The 18,637-nt window shown below is 48.4% G+C and overlaps 8 protein-coding genes across 8 annotated transcripts; 3 read left to right on the top strand and 5 right to left on the bottom strand.

Annotated features, from left to right (window-relative positions):
- Window positions 1-614: 614 nt before the first annotated feature.
- Window positions 615-2,315, top strand: N7508_007789 (glycosyl hydrolase family 79 C-terminal domain-containing protein; the record flags this gene model as incomplete). The annotated part of the gene is made up of 6 exons (XM_058465853.1): window positions 615-748; window positions 795-914; window positions 963-1,210; window positions 1,281-1,643; window positions 1,696-1,821; window positions 1,873-2,315. The coding sequence occupies 6 exons, from the start codon at window positions 615-617 to the stop codon at window positions 2,313-2,315; spliced, it is 1,434 nt and encodes a 477-aa protein (XP_058317181.1).
- Window positions 2,316-2,710: 395 nt separating this feature from the next.
- Window positions 2,711-3,019, bottom strand: N7508_007788 (uncharacterized protein; the record flags this gene model as incomplete). The annotated part of the gene is made up of 1 exon (XM_058465852.1): window positions 2,711-3,019. One exon carries the CDS (start codon window positions 3,017-3,019, stop codon window positions 2,711-2,713), a length of 309 nt encoding a protein of 102 aa, XP_058317180.1.
- A 130-nt stretch (window positions 3,020-3,149) lies between these two features.
- On the top strand, window positions 3,150-5,303 carry N7508_007787 (uncharacterized protein; the record flags this gene model as incomplete). The annotated part of the gene is made up of 10 exons (XM_058465851.1): window positions 3,150-3,348; window positions 3,410-3,549; window positions 3,605-3,837; window positions 3,886-3,979; window positions 4,049-4,198; window positions 4,251-4,428; window positions 4,480-4,691; window positions 4,754-4,968; window positions 5,036-5,125; window positions 5,198-5,303. The coding sequence occupies 10 exons, from the start codon at window positions 3,150-3,152 to the stop codon at window positions 5,301-5,303; spliced, it is 1,617 nt and encodes a 538-aa protein (XP_058317179.1).
- Window positions 5,304-5,594: 291 nt separating this feature from the next.
- N7508_007786 (putative rhamnosidase B) lies at window positions 5,595-8,149 on the bottom strand (the record flags this gene model as incomplete). Its single annotated transcript, XM_058465850.1, has 4 exons — window positions 5,595-6,771; window positions 6,823-7,541; window positions 7,594-8,070; window positions 8,126-8,149. The coding sequence occupies 4 exons, from the start codon at window positions 8,147-8,149 to the stop codon at window positions 5,595-5,597; spliced, it is 2,397 nt and encodes a 798-aa protein (XP_058317178.1).
- A 1,869-nt stretch (window positions 8,150-10,018) lies between these two features.
- On the bottom strand, window positions 10,019-11,441 carry N7508_007785 (alkene reductase; the record flags this gene model as incomplete). The annotated part of the gene is made up of 3 exons (XM_058465849.1): window positions 10,019-10,354; window positions 10,403-11,038; window positions 11,187-11,441. 3 exons carry the CDS (start codon window positions 11,439-11,441, stop codon window positions 10,019-10,021), a joined length of 1,227 nt encoding a protein of 408 aa, XP_058317177.1.
- Window positions 11,442-11,952: 511 nt separating this feature from the next.
- Window positions 11,953-13,294, top strand: N7508_007784 (uncharacterized protein; the record flags this gene model as incomplete). Its single annotated transcript, XM_058465848.1, has 5 exons — window positions 11,953-12,097; window positions 12,151-12,170; window positions 12,227-12,263; window positions 12,318-12,861; window positions 12,988-13,294. Coding segments are annotated over 5 exons (1,053 nt in total), but the record flags the coding sequence as incomplete, so codon positions are not given.
- Window positions 13,295-14,346: 1,052 nt separating this feature from the next.
- Window positions 14,347-16,470, bottom strand: N7508_007783 (transcription factor domain-containing protein; the record flags this gene model as incomplete). Its single annotated transcript, XM_058465847.1, has 5 exons — window positions 14,347-14,712; window positions 14,773-15,118; window positions 15,169-15,745; window positions 15,809-16,386; window positions 16,439-16,470. Coding segments are annotated over 5 exons (1,899 nt in total), but the record flags the coding sequence as incomplete, so codon positions are not given.
- Window positions 16,471-16,805: 335 nt separating this feature from the next.
- N7508_007782 (threonine aldolase family protein) lies at window positions 16,806-17,888 on the bottom strand (the record flags this gene model as incomplete). The annotated part of the gene is made up of 1 exon (XM_058465846.1): window positions 16,806-17,888. One exon carries the CDS (start codon window positions 17,886-17,888, stop codon window positions 16,806-16,808), a length of 1,083 nt encoding a protein of 360 aa, XP_058317174.1.
- Between the last annotated feature and the right edge of the window lie 749 nt (window positions 17,889-18,637).

Here is an 18,637-nt window from a genome sequence, read left to right as displayed (position 1 = left end):
GTCTTTCCGGTCGCGGCATGGTACACCATTCCTCTTTGGGAATAGTGTATCTAGAATGTCTCGCGGGGTCAAGTCAACAAGAGCCAAAAACTCACACACTAACGCAGCTGAGGACTACGGAAAAAATGACAACGTTCTGCAAGCGCGCGATTTTGGTACTGTCGGGGTATGAATCTTAAATCTAGGAGTACAAAGCACGGCGGATCGGCCGGCTCTCGGGCTATCTCCGCAAAACTGAAGGATGATCCATAGCTATGTCTCAGAGCTTTTGAGATCTCATGATACAGAGCTCGGGCTAATGTAGTCCGTCAGTCGCCGACCTTGTTCGGTCACTATATCAAGGTTTAGACCGCGTGCGCGCTAAACTCGATAGGAAAAGGGTGCTGACCACATATGAGACGGAATATTTAGATCCAGACATCATTTTGTATGAAGAATGTAACCACCTCGTGGAGTCAGTGGCTGAGTCTGGGGTTCCCCGGATTGTCTCCTGAAGAGGCTGCATTGTATTACAGCCGCCTGTACTTAAGAGATTAGTTCCTCGGTCAGTTGGAACAAATTTTTCGCTATCTTCGCAAGATACTTTAGAGTCAATCATTGTATATCCAACAGAAATGGCTGGCTTGCTTCCTATCTCAGCATCGCTTTTGGGTCTTGCAGTTTCGGCTGCGGGCTTGAGCTTCAATGTGCCGACATCCCCGCCGTCGAACTCCAGTGGGCAGATATCTGCTGCGCCTGTTGGTGTCTCGTGAGTCTGAATGTCCCTTTACAGTCGCAACATACTCATTCTATAGTCTGGAATTTTTCGCATTTCCCGAGTACTTCCAAGGAGTCGATGCGACAGCGACATGTTTGCAGAATATGAAAGACTTGACAGGAACATGGCCACCTGTGCGGATTGGAGGAACTACTCAGTAGGAATAGCTTCTTGTTCAGATTAGAACCCCACTAATATCATACAGGGATCGTGCTACATATGATGCATCCTCAACCGAGGCAGTCACCTACACAGTGGCCAGTCCAGGCGATGCGCCCCAAACATTGACTTACGGTCCATCTTTTATCTCCCTGGCTGCTACATATGCGGGAAAGGTTATCATCGGACTGAATCGTCGCCTGGATGATATTTCCAACACCATCTCGGCTGCGCTCCTTGTCCAGAGCAAGATGGATAACCTCTATTCCATTGAGCTTGGAAATGAGCCAAACTGTGAGTTCAACAACATCGCATACATATTACTCTTGTCAGAAGTACCACCATACTAATTTATCATCTGAAGTCTTCACTTCCAGCGACCCCATTGCAAATGGCGCATCCTGGACAGCGGCAGCGGACGAAGCCTCGCAAGTGAGCTGGCAAGATGCTGTATGCGGCAATCTCTCTGCGTCCGATATCATTTCGGCAGGTGTCTACTTTGGTACTTCTCCCATGAGCCTTGTCGGGCTTACCGCAACGGAGGGCGATGCAAATGATTATGTCAAGGACTACTGCTCTCACAACTATCCCCAGTCGTCTGGTAACTACGACCTCGCCAAGCTCATGGGCCACAGTGCTATTGCGTCTCAGATTGAGCCTTACGCTGCTGAGGCTGCTGCTGCTGCTACCAAGGGCAAGCCTCACATCTTTGGCGAGACTAATTCCGGTATGTTCTTACCATCGGAGATTTCTGAATAAGACGCTGACACATATTGCAGCTACACAAGGCGGAGGTGGCATTAGCCCGACTTTCGGCGCGGCCCTCTGGATCCTGGACTATGTCATGCAAACCGTTCTCATGGGCACAGATGCCCTTTATTTCCACCAGGGCACTGTTGGAAACTGTAAGTGTCCATAAGAATCCTCCCAAATCCATGCATCATCTGACTTCCTAGGCCAATACTGCTGGTGGGGCCGTTACAGTATGGGCTCCCCGTACTACGGAGCTTATTTCGCCACAATGGCATTGGCGAACGCCGACCAGATTGCGCCGCTGGATAGCCAAGATAGTGCATACGCCGCCTATGCTATTTACAAATCCGGAGCTCCTGTCCGAGCTCTTCTTTACAACTCCGATTACTACACTAGTGGCACCCGTTCCTCGCAGACATACACGCTGTCTGGTCTTTCTTCTTCCAGTGTCACTGCGAAACGGTTGACTGCCCCTTATGCTACATCTCGTGTTGACCAAGGCTCGAACCCGACCGTTGCTGGTCGGACTTTCACCAATGGGACTTGTGTGATTCAGGGTACTGAGACTGTAGAGACTGTCACTGTTTCTGGTGGGACGGCCACTTTTGCTGTTGCGGCCTCGGAGGCTTTGTTGGTATACCTGTAGTGTTTAGGCTTGATCTTCCAAGAAGAGAGTATTTGTCGGGGACTACCAAGGACTACCAAGGATGGTGGATGTGGGATGGGGTTTCTTGGTGGTGGGCCGAGTCCCCGCCGGCGCCGCCGGAGATTATCTTGTTAGAGCTTAGCAATGCTTAGGGCTGGAATTTATTGCACTTCAATTGACACCACGCATTTATGTGAAATCAGTGTTTCTGAATGAATGGCTGGGTTATAGAGAATGGAACATAATCAGACATCTTCCCGAAAATTCTGTCGTCTCGTATCGGAGCCTGCAGTCTTCGAAAACTGCCGAAAATGAGCAGTTTCGGTTGGAGCCTTGTCTCATTTGGCCATCTCAAATCTTGGGGCTTGATTCTCCGCAACGGATATGTTCAGCTACTAGTGGCTGGCTTCGGGGTAATCGCTAGCGAAGCAGTTGCCGCGCGTTGCTTGGCGTCCACTAGCACGCTCCTTCAGAAGCCAGGCCAGCCACTGTTGCTGAAATACACCAATGTAAGCCTTTTCTTGAATGAATCGGCAACTGAACCAGTCCCCAGACTCCGCCTTCAAACTCATCCTTGGGCAAGTTGACTTTCGCCTCCTGGAAGGTGTGAAACCGAGCAATGGGGCCCCGGATCTCCCCGCATTCTCATCCCTTGTCGTTTGTAGAACCGAAGCCCAATAGGTTTGAGCCTGTAAGCCAGCCATTGCTAGTGTGATAATGTCCGTCAAAGTCTGAGGAATATAAAGATCATTCTCATTCTCATTCTCATTTTTGAACACCGATTTCAAATCGCTCCAACCCTGTAGGCTCCTATACCGTGCTTCCTTGTCCACGATGGATATTTCCAAGGAAAATGTCGAGAACATCGAGGATGTAACGCCGGACCAGAAAGATGAGTTACCAACGAAAAATATGGGAACCGTCATGCGGTCTCGCGAAGACGACCTTGGTATTTGGCAGTGTGTGTTGCGATTCAAGACTGTGTCGTTGATTGCCATGACTGCCGCATTCAGTGCATCTCTTGACGGCTATCGTAAGCTTCTTGTTCTTTTTGAACTGTTGACATGGAGCAAGAGCTAACATGTTCCGATAAGAGATCAACTTGAATGGCGGTATCGTCTCCAACAAAGGATTCATCCGACAAATGGCATCTCCGGGAACGTCCATCATCGCTGGCAAATACATTTCTGCGTGGGGAGGAATTCAATCAGCTGGTCAAACAGTTGGCCAAATTGTAAGTACCATTCTCTGATCTCATATGCCTGGCATTCTATCTGACTTCGCACCAGCTCCTCCAATATGCCACCGAGAGATTCGGTCGCAAAGTCGCGTTCTATATCATCTGGGTCGACCTCGTGATTAGCGTCTTTATTGAGTCCTTTGCAACAAGATGGGATCACTGGCTTGCAGCAAAGCTCTTTTCTGGCATGGGTGTTGGAATGCTCCAGTCTACCTTGCCGCTGTACTTGTCTGAGATCGCACCGACCCAACTGCGGGGTTTCTACATCAACGCATACAGTTTGTAAGTCTTCTCTCCAAAAGAGGTTATACATACTCTGACTGTCTCCAGCTGGTTTGTCGTGGGCCAAATCTTTGCCTCGGTTGCTCTGAAGGAGCTTAGTGCCCATGATCCTTATGACTTCCGAGTTCCTATCTATACTCAGGTGTGTTGACCGATTAGCGCGCCGCCCCTCTCGTTTCTTCTCTCAGCAAGCTAATTATATCGCAATCAGTGGGCTATGATCGGCGTTATTGCGATCATCTTCATCCTTATGCCCGAATCGCCCTGGTGGCTCGTGAGCAAAGGCAAGATTGATCAAGCGGCCAAAGTCTTGAACAGGTGCAATGGCAAGGTAGATGGATACAGTGTTGATGGGCAGATTGTATGGCCCCTCTTTCTAATATCCCAATCAAGTTGCTAATTACCCTAATTAGGAAATCATGACCGCTACAGTCACAGAAGAGCGAATTCTTGCAGAGCGCAACTCGGAGGAGGGAATGTGGGCTGTCTTCCAAGGCCGCAACCGTATTCGGTTCGTCATTGCAGCTTGGCCAAAGATCGCTCAGCAGTTTGTTGGCTTGTCGGTGTTCAACACCTACGCTACCTATTTCTGTAAGAAAGCGTCACTTGATCCTTTTCCTCTACAACCTAACAATGTTACAGTCCAATATGCTGGCAGCAAGGATCCATTCATGGTCACTGTCATCCTGTCCTGTGTTCAGCTTCTGTCTATGATCATGACCGCTGTGACTACCGACAAGCTTGGACGTCGTCCCTTGACCATCTATCCATATGCGGTTACAACGGTGTCAGTTCTATGTCTTGGAATCATTGGATGCTTTGATTATACCAAACCGTCGACAAGCTCCCTGCTAGTAAGTCTTCAAACTATTGGTAGCGACATTTTTTTAGAGGTACAACTAACCAGATAACCTAGATTTTCTTCGCTTGCTTGGCTACTCTCTCAACAACGGGTGCATCGGCTATCGGATATGCCTACGCCGCTGAAGTACCGCAACAGCGCCTGCGTGCTAAAACAGCCGGACTGGCTCTGGCATCTTCGAATGCCGTCGCCATCATGTTCAGCTTCTGCACGCCGTTGATGATCAACAATGCTCCTGTGTCTAGCTGGGGTGTGAAGACCGGGTTTTTGTAGGTTCACTTGGCTTCGGTCACGCTTGCCGGAAGAGCTTCTGCTAATCGAATTTCTCACAAACAGCTTTGCTGGCATGGGTACAATTGCTGTGATTGTCGCTTGGTTCATTCTTCCCGAGGTGACGCGTCGCACACCTGCTGAGATTGATGAGATGTGAGTCAACTCCTATATCCCGATGATTATTTATCTTGTTTGAAACCGAAACTAATATTTTGGGGCCTCAAGGTTTGAGAAGAAGATCAACCTTCGCAAGTTCAAGGGATATCTCACTGAGGTGGAGATGCGCTCGAATGAACAGCGCCAGGAGCATGAGATGGTTGTCACTGCTTGATTTGAACATGTAAAGAGTATAAAAATCAATCACTATTGATCAATAGGCGTTTCAATTATGTTGAATTGCGTTACTTGTGGATTAGAGTATAATATGTTTGAAAGTATTGAGTTGTTTGCTACCCCGGACTTCCTCTTTAGGCTAATATGGCATTTTGATAATGTATTGCAATTCGTTGCAATTATTAGGAATACTAAGCTGTTGATATAAAAACGTGTCCCAGTGGCTTAGATACGCTTTGAGAAAAGCTAAAGCATTTAACTATTTGACTTGTTTGATACCCTGGATTTCCTATTCGAGCCGATATGACAATCTAATATAATCCACAATACCATGCTCCTCGTTCTTCCCTCCTGGTAGCTGGCTCACAACCTCAACGGCTTTTTCGAGTTTCAGTTCCACGATCTTCTCACCATCAGAACCAGTCGTCCATGAGATGCTTGCGAGATTATCCTTTCCTACAGCAACCTTGGCCTCCAAATCCTTGGTCAGTCGAAGCCGAGGCTTGAAGGATATCTTCGAAGACCCCGAAGCAACGGGATGTACACCCGCCAACTCAGTACAATACTCATAGATCGGTACACTTCCCCAGGCGTGACAGTCAGAGCGTTGTCTAACATCATCTTCTTCCCAAGTTGAAAGATTGTTAGCAAGCATCCCACGCCAGGGTACCCACATAGGCTCCCAGAATGAGTCGTAAAGATCTTCTCCAGCTAGTGCCAGTGCCCGGAAAGCATAGAAGCGCATCATATATGAGCACTTCGAGAAGCGATCGTTCGTGAAAGATTCGGTTAAGATTCGTCGGGCCTCTTCCTCGGACTTTATCACTCCACAGATAACTGCAAAGATCTGGCAATGCTGGGAATATGACTGTTCATCGGCTACATCGACTGTCGAATCTGTGAAGAATGACCCATCATAGCAATTCTCTCGAATGGCCAGTAGAAGTGATGCAGCGCGGGCCTCGTACTCAGCCGCATGTCCCGGTCGTCCAACATCACGCACGAGTCTGGCAACTTTCTGGAGAACCCACGCATATAGCATGCTGAAGTATGTATGTCGATTGGTCTTTCGCCCCGAAGTAGGAACGCCCTTGTCGGGATGCTCGTCTGTTGCGCCCCAAGTTGTCACCCAGTCGACATATTGCCACACCACCTCGGGAAGCCCACTGATAAGTCCCAGTTCGTCCACGTGAGCGTCGAAGAAGTCAAGAATTCCATCGATGCGAGGGATGAATGAACGAGCGTAGGGTGTATCGCCGAAGAAGAGGTGATGGTCGCAGACTGACAAGATCCAATAGAGGGAGAAACCTGCAATAACTTGCGGAACGTGCGAGGGGAACCTAGACTGGGTCAGGCCTAGTGGTGTTACTGAAGCAGCGAAGTTTGCGATGGCTTGTCGCATGAGACGATCGTCGCCGGATAAGAGGTAGTGGAATAGGCCGACTGAACGACTGTCTCCGGAGTATCTATCGAGGTATGTTAGTCGGAGATCATCTGAGGTTTTGGATGGAACCTACTGCAGTTGTTCGTAGAATGGACAATCGGAATACCCATCGAACATGCAGTTGCGCATAGTCCGGATGGACACATCCCAGATATCCTCGCTCTGTTGATCACCAGGCTGCTTCCAACTTGCCTTGACTGCCATGGGATAGTTGACCTGAGTCGCATCGAACGAGACTAATTCAACTGGCTCAGGTCCAACAGTGATCTCAATCTGCATCAGACGGAAAGTGCGGAACCAGAAGGGCTCATAGATGACGCTCTGGGTATCAGGAAGGTCGAGGGTAACCTCATCATATGGGCCTATGATATGGCCAACGGTTGCATCCAGCCGATCAGCCTTGGACCGGAAGAACGGATAGGACCGAGGCTCCAGTTCATATCCTTCTGAGTATGTGACCCGCAGTTGGATTTGAGATGGGTGTTTGATTGCTTTGAACGCCCACCGGAGAAATGCAGTTGAGTGGACATCGGCCTGAACCTCGAGTGTATGGGCCGAATTTGCAGGAAGAGTGAGTTGACTCTGTTTAGAGAGAAAGGCTGTCCAGTTCTCAGTGTCGACGGTGCTCTTACACGCCCTTACGGTGCTGACAGCGATTGCCTCTGACTCGGGCATCGGTATAGAGCGCGGGCGCAAATTCCAGGGTGGAATGTCACCATTCAATGTCTTCATGTTGTATGCAAATGGATTTACTGAAGCACTGGGCTCTGTTGGCTTAATGCGCTCGCTGATCTGTACACAAATTAGTAAAGGGCCAAACTTGCATTCGAGAACAAACTCTTACATGGAGAAACACATCATCAGGCAGCCCCGTTGGGAATTGGATGCTCTCCTCTACACACGCCACCCAATCTCCTGTAGACTTCAGATCAATGACTTCGGTGTCAGTTTTGATGTTTCCGGTGACAGTCAATCCCGGAAGAGCAGTCCGCTCGAAAGGCATCGCACTCCTCGATGCCGCGAAATATCGAACGACCACGAATCGGATCTCATTGTGACCTTCTTTCAGATAGGGCGCAATATCCAGTGTATCATAGTACCAAATCAAGGGACTGCTTCTAGCCGGTCCAACCGCAACATGTTGGTCATTGACGTAGAGCTTGTATCGGGTGTCAGCTGAGAAATGAAGGAGTGACTGCTTCGGTCGCGAAGGCAAATTGACTGAGCGACTGAAGTGAACAATCTTGCCAGCAGTGTTCTGGTCCGAAAAATCAAGCCAATTTGGAATCCAGACCCAATTCGCCTGGAGCTCGTTGATGGTCTATTTCGAGTATGATATGTCAATACTTGATTTGGGACTTGGCCGAATCACATACTTTTTGTTCTTCTACTGAAATCATTTTGCACGGATGCTATAGTTTTGCCATCTCCAGGACTTGGGCGTTACTGATAAACTTGTAAGTACTGCGGCGGAGGGGCCGGCGGGGTCTCGGATGATCTTACGCCGAGAAGTAACAGCCGTCGGCGATTGAATTAAAGTTGTGAATAAGCGCATGGCTTGATTGCTCAAATATAATATGGGGTTAGCGATGGCTAGCAATTGCTGCCTCGGTCTTCGTTCTCCTGTGCCTCTGCTAAGCATACCTGGCTCCACGCTCACGTGGTGGGTTTTCGCGCGCATTCTCTGAATAACCATCCTAGATTCGCTTATTGTGTTTGACTCAGGGGTCATAATATAGAGAGACAAGCTAGCCAGCCATTTCTTTTGACTTATCTTCATTGTTTCAAAAAAGGAAGTTTTTTCGTAATTGTCCCGTGATTACTGATTATCTGAATGATAGCAAACGTCAGAGAGCAATTAAAAGCGTTTCTTTCTCCTGGAGATCCTTCTCTCCAATCAGTCTCTATGCCTTTCCCTAGTCATCTTTTAAGTCTTTCTCACTGACATGCTTTCTCTGTATCCCTTTGTGATGAAAGGATGGGGCTTCGGATGTGCATAAATAACACGGCACCACTGGTGATGCTCCTTCACGGGTCCTTCATGGGTCCTTTACACGGTGAGATCGTTTTCTTCATGCATATACAAGGTCTTCATCCTCTCATCTGGGAGCGACGGGACAGAGTAATTTGTGTTATCTCCCTCATCGATTGTAATCCATTTCACCACAGATATATATCTGCCAGTTCTGCGTCTTTAGTCTCACTTTCCTGTTTCCTAAATCTTTGTTTGATATAATGAGAACAAATAAAAATATGAAATGAGGTGGACATATTCTTTTATTGTAAACATGCACCCTTAGCGGCTGTGAATATAGATTCGTTATGGAGAAGGCAGTCTTACTAGGAGCTGTTATAGAGGGAATCTCGATAACGCTGTCGACATTTGAAGAATTGACCTGGAAAAAACTTAAGCATGTCCACATCTCCGTTGCCCGTGGCACCATGACGTGACTCTCTAGGTCTGTAACACCTAAATTGAGGTGGTCAAATGAGTTCTGGGCCTTCCATTTGCCTTGTCCTGCCTCAGGTTTTTCTCCTTCCGAGATATCTCCGCGAGCTGTCCCCAAGGTAATCAAGCAAAATTGAGTCAACCATATTTCGGATGAAAGCATGCATTGTCTCGGCCCCAGCTCAGCCCTGTTTCCCAACTTTCAATAGTCAGCCTGAACATAATACCATACAGAGATGAGACAGCCCAGCACGGAGTACTCTATGAAACCCTCTTTCACACTGGCATACATAGCCGCAAAAAGGCGGCGATAACGTCTATGGAAACGCGTGTATGTCCGAAATACCCGCACTTGGCGAACACAGCCTGCAGGACGATCTCAATATCGCCTAGGTCAAAGTACAAAGCACACGCACCCCAAAAATTAGTTAATACTGTAGATCATCATTGGGTCAGGATCAGCCTCACTCGTGCAATTTACTGTAAATGTAGCATAGGTCCCGAGAGTGTGGTAAGCAATCATGATCTTGGGGCCGGAAAATAGTTCGGAGTTCGAGACCTTTTGGCCCCCTTGCTTGTGAGTTCCACCCCGCAGCCTAGGGGACGATAGTTGAGAAAAGCAGCAATATGTAAGTGTAGATGTTAATCGATGTATAAGCTATTGAATTGATTGGACAAAAGTATCCAACATCAGCGCTGATCATTCCAACTTCAATTCGTGGTGAACGTGGTGAAAAGTATCCCGACCAGATGTGAGAACAATGCCACCCAACTATGTACAGGACGGAGCTATCTCTATCTCCATCTCTATTGTATTGCCCTAGTTCTGCTGCTCCACAGTCGGGTAATCGATGTAGTGGAAAGCATTATCCTCAAACGGACCATAGAAGCGGGTTCGGTCGTAAGGAGTCAAGGGCAACTTCTCCTTCAATCGGCGCACAAAATCCGGGTTGCTTATGAAGTACCGGCCATAGATCATACCATCATACTTGCCGGACTCAACGACTCCCCATGAATTCTCTTCGTTCCAGCCACCACCGGAGAAGAAGGGGGTGGAGCCGAAGATCGCACGGAAGCGATCGAGGGTCACGTCTGACAGACCCCAGCTCTCGAGGAACTTGTCCTTTGTTTCGACGTCGAAGATTTGCTCGTAGCGCTGACTCGGTGAGTGGTGGTCAGACAGACGTAAAGAGGGAGAACATACCGGCTCAATAAAGCTGACATAGGACATCTTCGGCAAAGACTTCTTCAAGCCCTCACATAGATGCGACCAAGTCTCCACGCGCTGCTCACCCCGCGCCTGATTAAATAAACCAAACGGCGAGAGACGAATCGACAAATTCTCCTCGCCAACCGTCTTAGCAACCGCACTCATCAGCTCAAAAACAAACTGGCATCTCTTCTCGGGGGAGCCACCATAGTCATCCCCTCGCTTATTGATGTTAGAGCTAAGGAACTGCTCAGGCAGATAGCCATTACCAGCATGGATTTCAACACCATCGAAGCCAATTTCCAAGGCAGTCTTGGCAGCTGCACAATAATCGGCGATAGTCGTCTGGATGTGTTCCACTGTCATTTCGACCGGTGGATGTTTCGCGTATGGCACGGGCGAGGTGGAGCCCTCGGGCGGGTGCGAATAACACTCCGATGGGGAATCCCACACACTCGCCGATGGACACACTGCGGGCGACCCTGTCATCTGTGGGATTGTCGCTCGTCCAGCGTGCCACAGCTGGCAGAAAATAATGCCTCCCTTGCTATGCACGGCGTCGACAACGCGTTTCCAGCCGCGGGCCTGTTCGGGGATGAAGAGCCCGGGAACCCCGGGCATGCCATTGCTCTGAGGAAAATTGTGTTAAACTTTGCGATATGGAGACGCGAACAGTGCGGAAATGAGAAACAGGCTACCATGGCGTGATTTTGGCTTTTATTTTGGCTCTTTTGGGGGCTGATTTAGGGTTGACAGCTTGACGGCTTATACCACGTACCTCCAGTGATGGTGGGATTCCCTCGGATATCATCAAGCCACCCTGTGTTGCCCGCTGGGAGTAATACTCCACCATCAGGTCCCCGGGGATCCAGATTCGATTGGGATTCTCTGGGGTGGAGGGTTTCAATGGCTCGCCACGGTTGCGGGTCAGAGGCGCATGAACCACACGATGTTGCAGGGTGATTTTGCCATTGGAGATAGTCAGGGGACGGAATAGACCGGAGTCTTTGCCGCTGAGTTGGTGAATAGTCATTCTATATTATGTACGGAGTACGGAGTATGCAACAGGGAACAAGGGGGAATCGAAACGGTACTATGGAGACCGTTCATCTGAAAAGTGTCAAAAGTGTCAGCTCGGCTACGAAAAACATAGGGTTTGACTATTCCCCAGTTGTCAAATGGTCGAAACAACGGACTGACGATCGAGTGCACATTTTTAGGGTCGGCTAAAACGACAAGAGTGGCTCGGGCCTCCGGTGCGTTACTGTAGTGGAGAATTAGCTAGATTTCATCAAGAACTATTCGATCTATTGGGGCGGACACGGCGTAGACTTCTATTCCGTGGTGGGAACTGCCTCACTTCCCCGATCAATCAGGTCTGTCCATAGCGTAACGCCACGGATCGATAGCCTTCCAGTCTCCACTGGGGATCGCCCTCGGGGCTTCAGCTGCCCTTTTCACCCAAGTTTCATGCGTTGCATGAACCGTCCCTTAGTTCTTTATCTCATCACCTCCCCGGGGTGATGACTCTCTTCGTTCTCTAGCCCATCATGTCTGATCAGCCTACGGATGTCCTCAACACAATCAATCTCGTCACACAATGTCTCTGTATTCCGGTCGTCACTCTTTTCGTCGGGTTGCGCTTTTACACTCGACTCCGATTCAAGCAATCGTTAGGGGTTGAAGATTGTATGTTCTGGTCACCACTCCCTACCCCTTGCCTCTTCTAACCTCTTTTTAAGATGGCTGCACCATAGCATGGGTATGTTCAACGAAACTCGGCTGGACCTCGGCATCTTTGAGACTAACATGGCGTAGCTATTGTTCATGGGATACTGCGCAATCGGTATCGTCAGTACGTACAACCATTCCATTTCCCCCCTCTATACAAATCCTCTAACAACCTCAGTCGGCCAACATGGCGGCGGCTATCACTTCGATGAACTGGACGACGCCACCAAAATCCAATTCAAAAAGTTTTGCTACATCGCAACAATCCTTTACTGCCCAATGGCTCTCTTCGTCAAAATCGCCCTTCTCTCAATCCTCACCCGCATCTTCTCTCCTTACCGCGGCAAAGTCTGGTTCATCTACATCTTCCTCGGCTGTCTCTGCTGCTACTACATCGTCGCCCTCATCATCAAGATCCGCATGTGTGACCCGATCCCAATGTACTGGCTGGGTCCAGTGGAAGGCGGCTCCTGTCTCGATCAAACAGCCGCACTAATCGCCGACTCGGTTATCTCTGTAGTTAGCGATATCATCATTCTCATCCTCCCCCTGCCGCTCACGTGGTCGCTGCAAATGTCGCGCAACCGAAAGCTGCGCGTTATGGGTCTTCTCGGTGCCGGCGGTTTGGCTACTGGGTTCAGTCTGTACCGTCTGGTCCTCGTGCTGAAGGATGGTAATTCGAGCGATATGAGTCTGATGTTCGTTCGAGTTATCTTGTCTGGGTATGTCACCTCAAGTTCCGCCCCTTTCAACTCTATCCACATTCCATTCCATCCATCCATCCATCCATCCATCCATCCATCCATCCATCCATCCATCCATTCCAAACAGCATCTAACACGCAACAGAAACGCCGAAGGAGGCGTCGGCCTAATCTGCGCCTGTCTCCCAATCCTCAACGTCCTACTCGCCTACTACAAAAAGACCGTCTCCGACAAATACTACCAACACAGCTCGAACATGGCGCTCAGCGAACGCGAACGCAAATCCGCCCCGTCAAAGGTCGCCTCGGAATGGGACAAGGCCACCGCATTCGGTGACCAGAGTCATCTGATTTCCTTCGCTGGCGCGCCCGAGGCTAGCGAGTCTTCTTATAACCCCGAAGATGGAATTCGGAAGACGGTCGCTGTTTCTCAGACTATTGAGACTTCATGACCATGACCCTTGACGTGCATGTGTATTGATAGTATTTTACAAGAGTTGGGCCCGCCCTAGCCTTGTTGCGTTCTTTTTTTTTTTTTTTTTTTGCCTGTTCTCTTGGTTGTATATACCCTTTTTCTTTGTATATCTATAATGAATTCTAGATTAATAGATGGATCTTATCCGAGTTTTTCGTATTTGATATTGAATTGTTTGGGTTTGGTTGAATGTAGACATCATGTTTGCGTGACTCGATCACTCAATCTCTGTGCCGAGGTTGAGATTATTGGATTTATGCTTAAGACAGCCTTGCAGAGAAGGAAGGTGGAAGGTTCCATGGGTTATTTGATCGTGCGGGAATAAGCTTAACATCCTCGTCTGACCGGCCAATGGTGGGCTCTGTGATAGGTAGTATATCGGCCAATCAGATGTCTATATAACTCTATCAAACAATGCTTCATCTATATCCTCACCTCTATCCGCACTTCTGGTTTAAATATTAATAAGTCGAGTTAGGTCAAAAAGGACAATAAAAAGAGTTTTTATATTGCAATAGCGGTAAAACGACGGAACAACCAAATACCTGATAGGAATCCGACGCCTACGAGTCCGGGTGGTGATCCAGTCCACTCAGCTCACGCTTCCTGCATCTACCTCTCGTTAATCTAACGTTAGCCCTGAAGCTTAGAAGGATTGACTGATGAAATTTGCAACATAAGAAGCACGAAGAGGGAAATCAACTAAGAATACAAACGGTGGGAAGGAATAGCCTGGAGAGTGCCGCTACGACCTCGTCCTAGTGGTCTAGGAGCTGAGTTTTATGGTGTATGGGAACTCATTTGTCGTGAGAAGAACTCGAAAATGGGCAAAAAAGAGGTGAAAAACAGATATGCCAAAGAAGGGCACAAATGATGGATTAAAGAATACACTAGTTTCGAAAATTTCATGAAGAAATTGGTTGATATGCTATAGCACCGCAAACAGATTCATGCAACTCATCTCAATGACGGATTCGGGTCAAAAAGCCCAGAATTATACCAAAGCCCATCCAGCCCGGCATCAAACCCGGTAGACCAAGAAGCATCAATAAAAGGCCATTGAAACATATCGGTCTCAAAATCATGATGGGCTATCGAAGCATTATCCAAATTAGAATTAGCGGTGTCACCCGTTAAACCAGGCGACGAAGATGTCCGTCCAGCAGGGTGAGAGCTATGCGTGTCGCCTGAGTCGGTAGTCGCTGCTCGATTCCTATGCGCGTGGGTGTCTTTGGTTGTATTTGGTCGTGATCTAATATCGCCGTATTCATCTAGCGTTCCTGCTAGTGCGAAGCGGCGTGGACTGTGCATTCCGGAGTCTGGGTTGGCTGTTGTGGTTGTTTGGTTGTTCTTGACGGTTTCGTAGAAGCGGTTTGCTTCTTGGACTGTTCGCCACTTTTTTTTTTATCATTGTTGTCAGCTTGGATGGATGGTTCTGAAGAAGGGAGCTCTTACCCAGCTGCGACCAACCGGCCAGAGCTTGCTTAATCGTCCGAGATAGACAAGGTTCTTGCCCTTTTCTTCTTCGGCTCTTTCCGGTCCACCGGGGTATCGTTGTGGAGCGATTGTTCCGTACATGTTGATGTGGGCGGCGACGAAGACGCTGAAGCCTGAGTATGGTGATATCACCGGTGCGCCTGAGTCGTCGAGGGCAGAGAGAATCCCTCCGATCTGTTGGGCTGCTTCGAAGAGCTGTTTGATTGTATCTGGCTCGCCTTGGATTTCATCGTTTGTGTCGTGGAATACGTCTGCGTGAGGTTTAAGATTCGATAAGAAGCGATCACGATGGAGGAATAATATGCTTCAGACATATCAGTATCGAGTAACAGATTTGGAAGAGGGTATGCATACCTCATGCAATACACCAGATTGATATATGCGAACAACTCCCCGTATCCAAGTGCCACATGCGATTGAACACTAGTATCAGGATATCGAACAGTCCTATCCTGAAGGAATCTCCACTCATCCAGTTCCTCCTTTAGTCCCTGCCAAGTCAGAAGCAGTGGCGATGTGGCGGAATCATCCGACATGGAAGCCAGCGCGCGTCGATGTTCATTCGCAAATCTCAAAATCCGAACAAAAATGTCAAATCCTCTCGTCACAATCGTGAGACCGTGCTCAATTGTCAAATCCCTCGCTAATGCACACCCTTTGTTCATATCAGCGGGCATTAACCTGCTAGCGGGCGTTTGATTGAAAGTAAAATCCCGATCGCTAATTGGGAGGGGTACAGAGATTTGAGAGAATGAAAGAGCGAAATGCTGCCGTGCCCCGGAACTCAGTTCACAATCTTGCGCGAAACAGCACCAGTACGTCCGGACGAGTTGTTCATATTGTGTTTGGGATGCATGGAATTCCTGCGGGTTGTGTTCCATGCTGTCATCTGCCATTTTGAGAAGTGATTGAATCATGTAGGTTGCCATTCCTGTGACTTGTCAGTGACCAGTCTATACAATACAGTATCTGAATCCATGCGATTCTGACATACCACTGTACATCCAAGCTTGATATGGACGTCCAGTCCCCCATTCATAGAAAGAGATCATCACCAGTGACTGGGCAAGATAAAGCGACGGGGCTTCGAGAACCCGCTGAGCTAGGTTTTTGCGCGCATAGTCGGCGTACATTTCTTCGTCTTTAAGTTCATCGCTGCTCATGAACCGCACGCACAATGACAGAACCGAGGCAACGAAAACGGGATCCACAGAGTGGACGTTGGCGGATATGTCGGAAATCAGAGAAGGGTAGTGCAGAAAGTTGGCGATGGGGAACTTCTTTCTGTAGGTTTCTACCGCGCTGATTACGATTGCTGGTGACAATGCTGTGATCGGGTTATCGGTATCTGGAGCTGTGGCATTCTGGGGGGTGACCCGATTTGCATTCCTGAGGACTGGCGACAGAGTCGATGAGGCCTTGCGCTTTCTTGGACTTGTTGATGAGACGGTGCTCTTTCTCGTGCTCTGTCTTCCGACACGCGGGTCTGAAAGGCTGCATCCTTGGTTCTTGGTCTTTTGACAGCGTTGACAGGGCGGTTGTCCTTCATGCACGCATTTGACTTTTGCTTGGCTGGCGATTGGTCAAAACAGAACTTGTGCTGGAATTATCTGGTTACACTAACCGACAAGCATCACATGATATTGATAGCCTCATCGAGTTTATACTCGAGTGGGGTGACCTGGGGTAGATGAAGAAGTCACGGCCATATATCGGGTTTATCAGGAAGCCAAGCGCGCCGGATCAATGTAGGAGCGCAATAGAACCATTATGATTAATTTAGTCTAATTTTGACGAATAAAGGAGCAGGCAAACTCGCGAGGAAGTGAAAGTTAAGCTCCGGGACATAACGCAACTTCCGAATATGGTTAGGGTGATCAGGTGATCGGACCAATGTCGAGAATTTGAGATTGATCTTAACTTCGTGTTTATATTAAATATTAATGCGTCTATTCTAATAATCCATTCATCAGCAATGGATAAGTGGCAGATCACTTAGTCGCCACAGTCCACTGCTGCAACCACGCATTGAACTTGTCAATCTGCAGCTCATCCGTCGCCCAAGAGGTCACAAGACGAACGACCGCATTGCCATCCTCAAGCTGCTCCCAGACATAGAAACGGAATCTGTCCAGCAGTCTCCGAACCAGTTCCTGGGGAAGAATCACAAACACCTGATTTGTCTCCGTATCTGCAGCGAGCTTATAACCAAGATTCTCAAGATTCATCGAGATCTTCTGCGCCATCTCGTTGGCATGCGTAGCCAACGTGAAAAACAAATCCGACTTGAACAGCTCCATGAACTGAACTCCCAGGATCCGTCCCTTGGCCAGCAGGGCACCATGCTGCTTGAGGTGGAAGACGAAGCCCTCAGCCAGGTGCTGCTTGACGACGATAGCCTCTCCCATCAGGGCACCCGCTTTAGTTCCACCAATCCAAAAAATATCCGTCATCTCAAAGATATCACGCATAGTGAGATCATTCTTAACAGAGCAAAGCGCCGTTCCGATTCGAGCTCCATCCATGAGAAGCAGGAGATTTGACTGCTTACAAATGGCGGACAAATTGCTAAGCTCGCGTTTCGTGTAAACAGTTCCAGTCTCGGAAGCATTGGAGATATAAAGCAGGCGGGGCTTGGCCATATGAGGGAAGAATTGATTCTGCTGAATGGCTTTTTGGAGATTCGTGGGTGTCATCTTGCCGTCGACGGCAGGAACGAGAATAAGCTTGTGTCCGGTTGCCTCGATTGCACCGGCTTCTTTGCACGCAATATGTCCCGACTCGAGAGTAATAACGGCTTCATAAGGTCTTAAACAGCTGGCGATTGAAATAAGGTTTGCGGATGTGCCACTGGGAACAAAAAAGATATCGGCTTCGTCTTCCGCGCAGCCGATCTTGTTTCGGATCAATTGTCGAGCATTGTTGCTGTATTCATCTGTGCCGTAGGTGGCTTGTTGTGTGGAGTTTGTTCGTAGGAGAGCTTCTAGAATTTGGGGGTGTGCTCCTTCGCTGTAGTCGTCCATCAGGCTGTATGGCGGGCACGCCTCGTCTTGGCATAAGCTGGTTGAGGGCATGGTGGGTATCAATTGATATCAATTGGGGCGTGAAATTGGACGAGAACAATAACAGACAATTGTAATAAAGCTTTAAAGAGAAACAAAGACACCGCCACTGAGTCACGGTGACTAAATATAAAGAATCTTCGGGAATAATTTTCTCGGGAATATTGCCACATTTATTCCCGAAACCCGATAATCCCCTTGCTTGAATTCTTCTCAAGTAACATTTGTGGGCCAGACACGAGGGGTACGCATCTCTTTTGGGGTAAAACGCCGTCCATTTTGTCGTGCGGGGTGTTTTACAAGTCTGCCAAAGATTCGGAGATATTCCAGATCTGATTGTGGGCCAGTTTAGTACGCCGGAGGTTCTGGAACTGCAAAAATAGACACCGGGCGCTTCAATTCCATTTTCCACTTGGTAGGCTGACATTTGTGTCTCCTCATTCGCCTTGTGTCACAATTGTTCCAGCACTGCACGGGCTGCCATATTTGCTTGAAGTATACAAGCATGTGGAGTGGGTGAATTTAGCATCAGCCAACCCCTGCTAGTGCGGGGAGCCTCATAGGTTGATCTTTCCCGAGATTCTTCCCAACATTATACCCGAGGGACAATTGAATCATAAATACGTTAACAGGGCAGTGGTTTAATAGATGGTTTCGCTCCAAGGTCCTCGAGGCGAGTGTCTTATTTTATACACTCTTTGTGCTCTAACTTAGCTTCTTTTTCTCCACCTCTTTCTTCGCCTTTTTTTTTTTTTTTTTAA

This window comes from Penicillium antarcticum, assembly GCF_028974205.1.
Source record: "Penicillium antarcticum strain IBT 31339 chromosome Unknown utg000008l_segment0_segment0, whole genome shotgun sequence".
NCBI classification, from domain to species: Eukaryota; Fungi; Ascomycota; class Eurotiomycetes; order Eurotiales; family Aspergillaceae; genus Penicillium; species Penicillium antarcticum.
Note: the sequence above shows the minus strand (reverse complement) of the source record. Positions and strands in the feature narration are given on the sequence as shown.